The 14,240-nt window shown below is 43.1% G+C and overlaps 1 protein-coding gene across 1 annotated transcript; it reads right to left on the bottom strand.

The window, feature by feature from the left end:
* Positions 1-10,083: 10,083 nt before the first annotated feature.
* LOC110919877 lies at positions 10,084-11,391 on the bottom strand. The gene has a single exon (XM_022164125.1). The coding sequence runs from the start codon at positions 11,389-11,391 to the stop codon at positions 10,084-10,086; it is 1,308 nt and encodes a 435-aa protein (XP_022019817.1).
* Between the last annotated feature and the right edge of the window lie 2,849 nt (positions 11,392-14,240).

Below are 14,240 nucleotides of genomic sequence, written 5' to 3'. Positions count from 1 at the left end.
GACTTCCGTGATAGAGTTTCGTTTGGTACACTGGTTGCATCTAATATAAATAGTAATTAATAAAACGTCCCACACAAGGGGAAACTGTTACCCGTATCCCACACAAAGAGATAATATTACCCGTATACCACGCAAGAAGATAATGTAGTTTGTATCCCACCCAAGGAAATAGCGTAGTTTGTATCCCACAAGGAGATAGCGTTTTTCGTTCCGTTTCCCAGCCACCGGTTACGCATCCTTTTAGTAAAAGTTGTGAACTCACCTTTGATTTGCTCGGTAGATAAAGCATTTATCCTAATTTGTTCAACCACATCTTATTATGGTTACCATTTGTTAGGACAGTAATCACGTATAAGCTACACGTATCTAACACGTATTCATCGAGTAGTGTATAAGTACCAATTTATTGTATAACACCTTAACTATAAATAATCCATTTATAAAACAGTTAACACAAAATAACATGGGATAGTGGGCTGTGTGTAACCTATAAAAGATTTGGGCTATTCTAGTGTGCGGCCCACTAGAATAAGGCCCATTAATAACTAAGTGTGCGGCCCACTTATCAGTGTGTGGTCCGCACAGAAGTGTGCGACCACTGATAAGTGTGCGGTCATACATTAAGTGTGCGACAGTTGGAAGTGTGCGATCAGCCAAACATGTGGGCCACTACCAGTGTGCGGCCCAATGAAATTGTACGGCCCACTTGTCAAGTGTGTGGTGTGGGTAGTGTGCGGTCCATTGATGGTTTGGGCTCAACCAGTGTGCGGCCCACTAATCAAGCCCATTCATCTAAATTGTGCGGCTCAGTTGCCAGTGTGCGGTCCACGCTGGAGTGTGCGGCCTGCCTGGCAAGTGTGCGGTCATGCAGGGTTGAGCTGTACACTATGCATTACAAGTCGTACATTCCTGAATCAACAAACAGTTTCACATAAACAAGAATCATCTTACACCAATCAGGATCACAACAATTCAACCCGATTAACAATCTCCACACCATTCATCTAGCATTTATCATCCTTTAAACATGATCCATATACCTTATTTTGATCCTAAATTGTCATTCATCTTGAACAGGAACAATACCACCTCATTTTTATTAAATACAACAATTGTTTAAATACAACAATACCACCTCATTTTTATTAAATACAACAATTGTTTAACACTTTCTCAAATATTTCAACATTTACTCATTTAGTAAAGAACCATCATACATTATCCAGTGACAAACACAATATGCAAGGAATCAAAAGGTAATATCATAATGTACAGCAGACGTCTAAAACATTCTAAAGCATGATTTATCCACACAAAGACACTTTTATTTTGTAATTTGAAACCACAGAGGTTTCAAAGCAAACATTCATATTTCATGTAATTGTCTATCTTCTTATTTTCCAATAATCATCCAATATCAAGTCATAAAATTCCTGAATTAAACATAATTCCATTTGCACCAAGAATCACCAAAATGAAAGGATTCAAGGATATAGACACATATTTAATCACAACAGTTGCAAGCACTTTCGAACCTTATGTATTCATAAAACAAACAAGCAGTCAACTACGATGCAAGATCAAAAACACAAAAACACAAACAGTGGCATAAAGACTGACCAAAGGGTTTTGAACGGGCGAGTGTGCGGCACTCGTCGGAGCTGACCGTTGCGGCTGCCTTCCCCGAACCGAGACCCGAACAAAAGTGAGCCGATCGGTTTAAACCCTGAACTCGAGCCGAAACTAATTCTCGAACCGAACATAACTCAGATTTGAGCTAAACAACACCAGCCACAACAAGATCAACATCACTTTCATTCTTCAGGAAATAAAAGGAACCGGAGGGGGGTGTTTACCGGGAAATTTGTCGGACTAAAATACAGACCGCCTCCGTGAGCGGCGTCTCTGGTCGTCGGCTCCTCAAACCATCATCCTCTTCATCTAACCTTGTCACCATCATCAGAAAAACGAGCAAATGGAGGGGGCGCTGTTTCCGTTGTTCAGATTCACCACCGCCGCCGCCGTTAGCGGCGGCGCCGTCTTCATCCGTCGGCGGCCCGTGCTCTGCTGGTCACCGGATATGCCAACGGTTTTAAACGAGAAAGGGGGAGCTGATGAGGTGTGGTTGTCGGATCAACCCGGCGCCGGAGATGGAGTCCGGTCGTCGGCCAAGCCATCGAGAGGGAACAGGGTAACAGGTTGTGGGTGTCTGTGTTTTGTGTTTGAGAGGATGAAGCTCCTTATTTGTGGGTGAAAGATAATGGAAGAAGAAGGGTGGAAGGAGTGTGTGTGCGCTCGCTGGAGGAGGAAAGCACCACCCGGAATCCCTATTTTCGGTCGTCGGTGAGATGGGAGAGAAAGCAAGACGTGTGTGGCTGAATATTATGAGTTTAGGGTTTTATTATTTGACAAAATGAAGGGTGAGGGGTGTCACACCCCAACCGATGGTGGAAACATCGGGGTGCGAGCACTAAGCGTCCAGATTGCTCATGAGATTCCATAACACTAAATAGTTTCATTATAAATTAGATTAATTCAAACATGGTCTAAAATCCAACAACCAATCCAAGTATCAAAGTACATCAAGTCTCAAATATTGTTCAAAATTTAATTATCTAGATGAGTTTCTAAGCATCATCCTAGCTTAATTCCAAGAATCCTAGCAACCTGTTGTTAGGGGAGGATTTTTCAATGACCTGTGATCCTTACTTACTGTTGGGTTTGGTGATCCTCACTTTTGTTTCAGATTGTGATCCTCGGAAGTGATCAAGGATCAGGATCATGGATCACCTTAAGGATCCTTATACTAACGATTGTCTGCTTTGAATTCAGTATTGTTTTGCAGGAGTACCGGCTTGGACTTGGTCATGGCGATATTCCTGGAGCATATTCCCTTTTATTCTGCACGTGCTTGACCATTGTGAACGTTATGGAGAACGTGGGGAGAAGGCACGAAATGCGGACAGTTAGTAGTGCTAGATATTTTCTATTTTTAAGGGGATAGCGAGCTATTTTTAGAACACTTGGCTATTTTTTGGCTACACACACTCGTACAACTGCTCTCACCAGCTCTCGGCAAAACACTTAGCATTTTTCATACATTTTTACACGGTACACTATTGTGACCCTTGTACTTAGCTCGCTATCATCCGAAGTTGTAATACATTAATTGTTTAATTTGAGTTGGTGATCGGTAGTTTCCATCACCCGAGGTTTTTTATGCCGGAGATCATTCATTGATCAAGGGCTTTTTCATCGTATAAATCTTTGTGTCACTTCTGCAATTCATTTCTAAGTGATCCTCATTGTTGTTCATCAATTCAAGCATTATTCCTCACAACAGAAAGTTTGGTTACATTATCTTGGCTTGATTTTTGACCAAAACAGTTTGGTGCCCACCGTGGGGCAATTGGTGCTTCATTCCTAAGAGATTCTCATTCTCGTGATCATTTCGGTTCATTGCATCCAAGCAGATGGCTTCATCATCAAAGAACACTTCCACTGCGATGTCTGCAGTCAATTCATCTCAGGGCATTCCACCTTTGCCTCCACCACCTTCTGGATCTCAGAAAAATGTCGAGAAGAAACCAACTCCCATTTTCTCAAAACCTCCAACTTCTTCTGCTTCTTATACTCCTACTACTAGTGACTTGTTTACTCTGATTTTGCAGATGAAGGAGCATATACAACAGCAGGATAAGACCAATGAAAGGATTCTTAGAGAAATCGGAGACATCAAGAAACAGAAGAGATCGGCAGAGGATCATTCCCCATTGATGCCCAGATCTTTGAATTTCGATACTCCGGTTATAACTTCTCAGCCTTCAGTGATTCCAGACGTTCAATATGCGGGAGGACCAAGAGTAGTGCATTACGGATCATCAGCAATGACTCAGGCTTCAGGGTCATACTTCCAACCCGCAGGATCCCATCCTCAGCATATAGGATCCTTCGCTAGCTCAGGAGGATACTCAGGAGCGCAGCAGATTCAAGGATTCTGGTCGTTTCAAGGATCCTCGCAGGTTCAAGGATCCTCCTATGTCCCAGGATCCTCGCAGGTTCAAGGATCCTCGCAGGTTCAAGGATCCTCCTATGTCCCAGGACCCTCGCAGGTTCAAGGATCCTCCTATGTTCCAGGATCCTCGCAGGTTCAAGGATCCTCCCAGGTTCAAGGAGCCTCCCAGGTTCAAGGATCCTCTCAGGTTCAAGGATCCTCTCAGTTCCATGGATCCTTCCAGATTCCGGGATCCTTAAGGAGTTTGCAATCAGGGAGTTCAGATATCCATCAGGGAGATTTTATTCCAATGCAGACCATTGCTTCTACTGGTCCTTCGATCATTCCAGAGTCCCAACAATATGGATTCACATCCGCTGTTCCTAATTTGAACCCAATGGGAGGTAACACTTTCAATAATTCTTATACCACTAACCATGGCCTTATGCAGGATACATGTATCAATCATGCCATGGCCAGAGAATTGCAAAAGTTAAAGGATATGATATCAAGTGTCCCAGGAGTGGTCAAGCCTATCCCGGAGATTGCAGATGTGAGCCATAAGATATCTCATTTTGCACCATCCATCTGTGATGCTGAGATACCCAAAAGGTTCCACGTGCCAACCATGAAGTTATATGATGGTTCAACAGATCCTGAGGAACACATAGCACAATACAGGGAAAGGATGGAGATCAATCCCATCCCAGAAAGGTTAAAGGAAGCATGTCTGTGCAAGGGATTTGGATCCACTCTTACTGGATCGGCTCTTAAATGGCTGCTAAGTCTTCCCCCTTACTCTATTACCTCGTTTGCTAATCTAGTTAACCTGTTTAATAACCAGTTTTCTTGTAGTAGAAAATTTGAGCGTTTAACTAGTGATCTGTATAGGATAACCCAGGGTCATAATGAATCATTAAGGGATTATATCACTAAATTTAGTAAAGAATCCTTGGATATTCCTAACCTGGATATAGCTACGCCTGTTGAAGCTTTTAAAATGAGATTGCTTAGGGATTCATTATTCTATGATGATCTTGTTATGACACCATGCAGGAACCTAGATGAGGTAAGAACCCGGACACTTAGGTTCATCTGGCTAGAGGATGACAAGAGGATCCAATAGAGGTTAGCAGGATCCTCAAAACAAGAAAAGCAAGGATCCTCATTCAAGAACAACAAGTTCAGATCCTACAACAAATCTGATAACCAGAATGTGCATGCTGTTGAACAAGAAGAGGATGATGAGGATTATCCTCCAATTTCTTAATATTGTTTTTCTGTTGATAACAATGAACTAATCCTTGCGATGCAGAATTTAGGTGATAAAGCTAGATGGCCCAGGAAAAATGACAGACCAGCTGCAACTAAAGATAAGTCAAAGTGGTGTGCATATCATGAAGATTTTGGGCATCTCACAGAAGAATGCATCGCACTGAGAAAAGAAATTGGATACTTGTTGAGCAAGGGGCACTTGAAAGAGTTATTGGGGAGAAAGAAGTCAAGAACTCAGGATCCTGAAAGGATCCCAGAGAAAGCTCCAGCCCCTCCAGCAAATGCACAAGTCATAAACTTTATTTCTGGAGGATCAGATATTTGTGGAACATCCTTCTCTGCAGCTAAAAGACATGCAAAGGAAACCAAGATGGATAATGGAGATAGACCCATTAGAACATCCAGTGTCTCCGAAGGAAAAATCATAACTTTTGATGAGGATGATCGTGTTGACATTCAGGATCCTCATCACGATGGTTTGGGTATCACTCTTTTTATTTCTAACCATTTTGTTCGCAGGATCCTTATAGACGGAGGAAGCTCTGTGAATATCATCCAGCTTGATGTTCTTAAGAAGATGAATATTCCTGAATCCGATATCATACCAAGATCCTCTGTGCTTGTGGGATTCAGTGGCGAGACTAAGAATACTCTGGTGGACATTAAACTCCCAATTTATATTGAAGGGCTGCATTCTTACCAAAAGTTTTGTGTTATTGATTGTTTATCTTGTTGTAATGTTATCCTTGGCAGGCCTTGGATACATGATATGAAGGCAGTCCCATCCACTTATCATCAATGTGTGAAGCTTCCTAGTCCTTGGGGGATAGTGAAGATTGATAGTGATCAGCAGGAGGCTAAGAACTGCTACACCTCATCAATGAAACCAGCCTCAAAGTCAAGGGAGCAATAGCAATTAAAGCATCCTCCAAGGGATGTCTTGGAGGCAAGAGAATAGGATGTAGTAGAAATCCTTATGGATCCTGATGATCCTGAATCTAAAGTTTACATAGGATCAGGGATCCTTGGCGGAATGAAAGAAGACCTCATATCCTTTCTCAAAAGGAGGATAACTACCTTTGCATGGAAACATGAAGACATGACAGGTATATCTAAAGATATAATCACTCACAAACTTGGCATTGACAGGTCCTTCAAACCAATCCATCAAAAGAGGAGGAAGTTTGCACCAGAAAGAAATGCCATTATCCAGGAGGAGGTAGAAAAATTACTCCGAGCAGGTATGATTAGAGAGGTCAAGTATCCAAGATGGTTGGCCAATGTGGTTGTTGTTCAAAAGAAAAATGGTAAGTGGAGGGTATGTGTCGATTTCACTGACTTAAATAAGGCATGTCCCAAGGATCCTTTCCCATTACCCCACATTGACTCCATGGTGGATGCAACTGCGTGTCATGAACTGTTAACTTTTATGGATGCTTCATCTGGATTTCAACAAATTCAGATGGAACCATCTGATCAAGAGGATACAGCCTTCATGACTCCAACTGGTATATACTGTTATATTGCTATGCCATTTGGACTAAGGAATGCAGGTGCAACTTATCAAAGGCTAGTGAATATGATGTTCAAGGATCAGATTGGACACACTATTGAAGAAACACTAGATAAACGGTCGGAACCGAGATATCTAGGGGGTTTGAATCCGCATAAAAGGTTAGTTCTCTCTCAATTGATTCAGTTGCAGCCAAGTTCTTTCTCCGGTGATTTCTGCAAAACAGAGCACCGTTAGCCTCGTCAAGGGGAGAAGAGGGTTCTCTCCTTGACCCGACTTCGGTGTGAGAATAAGTATTTGTAACGGAGAAGATAAAAGTGTTTGAGTAGTGAAATGTGATCTGAGTTCATACCTGAAGAGTTCTCCTATTTATAACCGGGAGTTTTGGGAGGGAAAATCTGTTATTGAAAAGATAACGGAAGATGCTGACGCCGTAGCGGTTATTTTTCCTTCCGTTACGTCCTTTTGATCTTCGTTACATTGTTTTGATCCTGATGTGAATGCACACGGATCACGACTTGATCTACGGTTGGGGAATTGCCACGTGGAAAGTGGTTTGAGTGGAGATCATTCTCCAATTACATGCTATCGTGGTGATTTCAGGAATGTTTGTGATGATGACACGTGTCCAGATGGTTACAACCGTCTGGGTGGTGCACAATCATATTTCTTCTAGAAGGTTACTGCTGTAATCTAGTGTGACACCTTACGGTGTGCACACAGCTGAATAGATCCCAAGCCTGGGTAAAATAATATCCAAGTTTGGATATTTGGGCAGACATATTGATCTCAGGGTTTTAGCCCTTTGTTAAAAGGAAAGCGGCGTAAGGGTTTAAGCTTCCCTTTGGGCGCGCGACTATTGCTTATTGGTTTCTTTCTTCCTTTTGTAAGACTAATGCGCGGCCGCGCAAGGTTAAAAAGGTTGAAAGGTCAGTTGGTGGTATGGTCTCACATCCTTTTTATGAGGTTTTTGGGACCTTACCCCTTCAAGTCCCCCCAGTCTAGTGTTGTACTTATACGAATAAGTGGAGCACTGGACTTAGGAGAGAGAAATGTCTTTTTGGGCGCGGAAAAATGAGAAATCTTTTGTTAGAAGATTGAATTTTGTAATGATATATATTTTCTCTTTTTTTTTTTTAAAAAAAAAAAGAAAAAATGTGGACTGTAATCATGCTCTGTTAGGTAATGCCGTCACCTGTCAGTAAGAGTGAGTATTTTCCTCATTGGCCTTGAGATTTGTAATGGCGCTTTGTCAGGCTTCATTAATGAAGAAGTGACCCAAGTTCCTGTAGCACCGTTTGGATGTGACAGTTCTGACAGTTAATGATGGATTTCTCTTTTCTCGAAGTTTTGAGTTCTCTTTATATATATGTACGTTTGAAACACTTGATCTTCTTAATTGATTTTTGTCAAAGAAGATGAAACGTTCTTACCGCACTCGTCTCCTGCTAGATGCTCTTAGAGTGTACGATGCTGCCGAAGGTCTCGTTCTTCTTTCTCGTTCACCACCTCTCATCATTGCACCAGTGAAGAATCTGATCGAGCCTGCTGCCCCTGCAATCGCTGATTCTGACTGCAAGGTCCCTCATTACACTAACGTTACTGCTGGTGTTGGTATCGTATTGGATGTTGATGGGTTGACGACCCGGTTTCCGATGCTTCGGGGGGGGGGGGATGTCGGTTGGTGTACCGACGTCGGAGGATTCGTCGGAATATGCAGGTGTCCACTGTTGATGATGGTCTTGGTGCTGATTAAATATGCAAGCCTGGGGCTTGTCTCTGTCTTTTGTTAATGCTTTTCTTGTTGTAAGTTTTGGGCACTGGACAGGATTTTTTGAAGATCATTGTTATGATCTTGTTAAGTGTTCATGTTACACTTTTTCTTTTGATAATGTATATTATGATATACTTTTTTGAAGATCATTGCTATGATTCGTATATGTGTGTATTACAATATGTTGCATGTGTATAATTTTTGAATAGGTAAGGCGAATGAGGAATGGTATTGTGCTCATGTGTGAACGTTTGTCAACAGCTTGCCTGTTTTGAGACTGTTCATGAGGTGTACAATGTTTGACCATATCGTTTTCGCGCGAACCAAAGAAATTTCATGCAATTTGTAATAAACAGTGACGTAAGTAAAAGTGATATTTGTATTGATAAGAGCGCATGGCTCGTGATACAAGATAAGATAAGGAAATACATTGCCTGTATGTTCTTTTCGCTTTGTAGGCTTGGTTCACATGTAACACCTGCGCAACTGTTGCGCGTTCCAGGTGCGGGGAACTGGAGTCCCATCGACCCTTTTTAGGGTATATGCTCCTTTGCCTAAGACTTCGTTAATGATATACGGTCCTTCCCACCTTGGCGCTAATTTGCCGGGTTTTTCGGCGTTTGAAGCCTCGTTGTCGCGCAAGACAAAATCTCCGGGGACAAAGGTGCAAATGCGCACACGCGCGTTGTAGTATTTTTCTAGCTTGGATTTGTACCTTGCTTCTACTATGGCCGCGTTCTCGCGCCTTTCTTCCAGAAGATCTAAATCCAGCCTCCGTTCTTGTTCGTTATTCTGCTTCTCCATAGCCAACATGCGCGGTGAAGGGAGGCCTATTTCAGCTGGAATGACAGCCTCTGACCCATAGACTAGACTGAACGGGGTTTCTCCAGTGCTAGTCTTTGGCATTGTTCGATGTGCCCAGAGGATGCTGGGAAGTTCGTCAACCCACCCTCTGCGCGCTGTCCCAAGTCGCGCTTTTATACCGTCAACGATTTGTTTGTTTATGCTTTCCACCTGGCCATTCGCTTGAGGATGCGCGACGGAAGCGAAGTTGTGCTCAATGTTCATTTCTTTGAACCATTTTTGAAGGTCTTCCGCGGCAAAGTTTGTACCATTGTCCGAAATAATGCGCAATGGCAACCCAAATCTGCAAATGATATGTTCCCATATGAATTTGCGGATTACCATTGCTGTTGTTGAGGCCAAAGCTTTAGCTTCCACCCATTTTGTGAAGTAATCCACCGCAACGATGATGAATTTTACTGCACCTGGCGCATCAGGAAATGGGCCAACAAGATCAATGCCCCACTGTTGGAATGGCCAAGCGGAAGTAACTGGAATTAGCGGATTTTTGGGTCTAAGTGTCTTTAGTGCATGGCGTTGGCATGCCTCGCACCTTCGTAATAGATCAACTGCGTCCATGTGCATTCCTGGCCAGTAGTATCCGGCGCTCATTATTTTTGCCACGACCATGCGCGGTCCTGCGTGTATCCCGCATAATCCCTCGTGAATCTCTCTAACCAGATACTAAGCATCTGTTTTATCAACACAACGTAGTAACGGACCCATGAATGATTTCCGATAAAGGACGCCATCCGCCATCTCGTAGTTTATTGCTTTGTGTTGTATTTTTCGGGCTTCTGCCTTTCCTTCCGGGAGCTTCCCGTGTTGAAGATACAAAATAATTGGAGACATCCAGGACGGATTTCCCATCTCTATGACACATACTTGTTTCAGGTGAATGGAAGGATTGGATAGTACCTCTATGCGCACTTCTTTTGCTAAGTGTTTAAAGCTAGTAGCAGCTAATTTGCTTAGTGCGTCAGCATGCTTGTTCTCGCTTCTGTTTATGTGATTGACTTTGAATGTCTGAAATTGATTGATTAGCATCCGTGCTTGTTCAAGGTACAACGCCATAGTCTCGCCCTTCGCGTCATAACGACCGTTAACTTGTTCGGCTACTAGTTTTGAGTCGACGTTAGCTTCAAGGTTTTTTGCTCCCATTTTGAGTGCTAGACGAAGACCTGCTAAAAATGCTTCGTATTCCGCTTCGTTGTTGGTACTTGGAAAATCTAAGCGGATAGCACATGTGAGTTCGTGATTATCCGGGCTGACTAATCGGAGACCTGCTCCTGCTCCGTCGTCATTGGAAGCACCGTCAGTGTGTAAGGTCCAGACTCTGTCGTCAAAAACAGGCGTCGGGTTCTGGATTGCCTCACATTCTTGTACTTTATCAATGGGAACTTCGGTGGCGAAGTCTGCTAGAACCTGCCCTTTGATTGCAGGTCTTGGTTTGTAAAAAATGTTGTAGCCTCCTAGCTCGATGGCCCATTTAGCTAATCTCCCTGCTATGTCGGGTTTTGACAAGATTTGGCCCAAATGATAATTTGTCGGTACTGTGATGATATGGCCTGAAAAATACCTGCGCAAACGCCTGGATGCGTGTACTAGTGCTAGAACTAGTTTTTCTATCATTGAGTAACGAGTTTCGGGGCCGGTGAGCATTTTGCTGATGTAGTAGATTGGAGTCTGGATATTTTCCCGTTCTACCATTAGTACTGCGCCTACTGCTACCTCCGCGGCTGACATATATAAGATTAATGGTTCTTTTTCTTTTGGCGCAGTCAGCGTTGGTAACTGGATTAAATACTCTTTCATTTGCTTGAATGCTGCTTCCGCTTCAGGTGTCCATTGAAAGGGAGTTTTCTTTCCGCAGTTTCGCAGCGTACTGATAAATGGGTAAGATTTTGCCGCATGGTTGGCCAAAAATCTATTCAGAGCTGCTAATCGTCCGGCGAGTCTTTGCATTTCCTTGACTGTTGCCGGTGATGGCATTAGCTGAATGGTCTGCACCTTCTCTAGATTAACCTTAAAACCGTCTTTTGTGACTATGAAACCCAAAACTTTCCTTCTTCCATGCCGAAGGAGCATTTTGTCGGGTTCAATTTTAAGTTTACGCTTCGTAATGAATCGAACGTGCGCTGGATATTGTTGAGCATTGTCTCCTCCTCATGGCTCATGATGATGAGGTCATCCATGTATACTTCGACAGTTTTGCCAATATCCTCGCTGAAAATTGTGTCCATTAGGCGTTGATACGTTGCGCATGCGTTGCGCAACCCAAACGGCATTTTTGTGTAGCAGTAGATGCCTTTGTCTGTGCGGAATGCAGTTTTTTCTTCGTCTTCTTCTTTCATCTGGACCTGGTGATAACCCTTATAGCAGTCGACAAAGCATTTCCACCTGAATGATGCTAAAGAATCTACTTTCTTGTCTATCTCTGGGAGCGCATAGCAGTCTCTAGGGCACGCGTTGTTGAGGTCTTTGAAGTCGACACACATTCTCCACCCGCCGTTATGTTTTTGTACCATGACTGGATTGGCAACCCATGTATGGTATTTTACTTTGCGCAAGATTCCCGCGTTGAGCAACTCTGTTACTTGCTCGTCCATCGCTTTTGCTTTTTCTTCGCTGAAACTGCGCCTTCCCTGAACAACCGGATCTACTGATGGTTTGATGTTTAAGCAATGTTGCGCGATATCGCGTGGAACTCCAGTCATGTCTGCTGGGCACCAGGCAAATATATCTTTGTTGTTAGACAACAACCTTTTCAGCTATACACGTATTGTTGGTGACATGGCGTGTCCTAGCAGAATGGTTTGCTCTGGGTACTCATCGTTCAGAACCCATTTTTCTGGTTCGTTTGGTGCTGAAGCTTTGACTGCCTTTGCTGGAGGTTCGTCGTCGACGGACATGACTTCCTTGCTTGAATAGAGAATTGCAACTCCGGTTTCTGTCGGAAATCCACAAGCTGCATGTGGAATGGAAGTGATCATGCTGAATTCTCTTTGTGATCTTCTCCCGAGCAAAATGTCATGTCGTGATGTTGCTGGCATGACCATGAAATTTACTGTAACTGTTCGTGAGTGTCTGCCATATGATAAGGTTAATGGGAAAGCAATTTGCCCTAACGGGAAAACAGCTTCATTACAGAATCCGGTGAGGGGAAAATCAACCGGTTCTAAACGTGCTTTATCTTCCGGATCTAGCTGTTTAAAGCACTGTTCATAGATGATGTCCATCGAACTTCCTGGATCTATGAACATATAGTCCGTCCGGTAATGACCAAAAATACCAGTGATAATCACTGGTCGTTCTTCCTGAGGGCCCCCAGGAACAACAGGGAACACGACTTGCTGTTCTCTCCAGTGTTGATCATAGCTTCGCTTGCTTGATCTTCGTGATGGTCCTCCTTGAACCATGTGTATTTGTTTCTGATGACTGTTATCTTTGTACTGGTTGGATTGGATGTTTCCCCAAGGTGGGGTTACTAGGTCCAATTCTGTAGTGTTGACTCCTTCTCCAGATCTGATGTTTGGGGAATCAGATCTGGGGATTGCGTTCAAAGCAGTTTAGTACTTGCTAACCCCATGTTTTGGGGATCTTGCTATTTGGAATTTGTTTCCGACGTTTGGTCGAGGACCAGGTTGTCGGTGAGGAAATGAATTTTCTGCCATGTGCAAAGGCAGAAAAATGAGATGAACTGAATCGAAACGAGATAAAAACTAGAAAAACTGAGAAAACGGTGGGCGCCAATGAAGAAACACTAGATAAACGGTCGGAACCGAGATATCTAGGGGGTTTGAATCCGCATAAAAGGTTAGTTCTCTCTCAATTGATTCAGTTGCAGCCAAGTTCTTTCTCCGGTGATTTCTGCAAAACAGAGCACCGTTAGCCTCGTCAAGGGGAGAAGAGGGTTCTCTCCTTGACCCGACTCCGGTGTGAGAATAAGTATTTGTAACGGAGAAGATAAAAGTGTTTGAGTAGTGAAATGTGATCTGAGTTCATACCTGAAGAATTCTCCTATTTATAACCGGGAGTTTTGGGAGGGAAAATCTGTTATTGAAAAGATAACGGAAGATGCTGACGCCGTAGCGGTTATTTTTCCTTCTGTTACGTCCTTTTGATCTTCGTTACATTGTTTTGATCCTGATGTGAATGCACACGGATCACGACTTGATCTACGGTTGGGGAATTGTCACGTGGAAAGTGGTTTGAGTGGAGATCATTCTCCAATTACATGCTATCGTGGTGATTTCAGGAATGTTTGTGATGATGACACGTGTCCAGATGGTTACAACCGTCTGGGTGGTGCACGATCATATGAAGGTTACTGCTGTAATCTAGTGTGACACCTTACGGTGTGCACACAGCTGAATAGATCCCAAGCCTGGGTAAAATAATATCCAAGTTTGGATATTTGGGCAGACATATTGATCTCAGGGTTTTAGCCCTTTGTTAAAAGGAAAGCGGCGCAAGGGTTTAAGCTTCCCTTTGGGCGCGCGTCTATTGCTTGTTGGTTTCTTTCTTCCTTTTGTAAGACTAATGCGCGGCCGCGCAAGGTTAAAAAGGTTGAAAGGTCAGTTGGTGGTATGGTCTCACATCCTTTTTATGAGGTTTTTGGGACCTTACCCCTTCAACTATGGAAGTTTATATAGACGATATGGTGGTAAAATCCAAAAAGGCTGAGGATCACCTGAAGGACTTGGAGGAAGCATTCAATATCCTTGACAGATATAACATGAAACTTAATCCTTCAAAATGTCACTTTGGTGTTAAAGCAGGTAAATTCTTAGGATATATGGTGACAAAGAGAGGCATTGAAGCCAGTCCAGAACAAATCA

The sequence above is a fragment of the Helianthus annuus genome, chromosome 16, assembly GCF_002127325.2.
Source record: "Helianthus annuus cultivar XRQ/B chromosome 16, HanXRQr2.0-SUNRISE, whole genome shotgun sequence".
Classification (NCBI taxonomy): Eukaryota; Viridiplantae; Streptophyta; class Magnoliopsida; order Asterales; family Asteraceae; genus Helianthus; species Helianthus annuus.
This window is presented reverse-complemented; position numbering and strand designations above follow the sequence as displayed.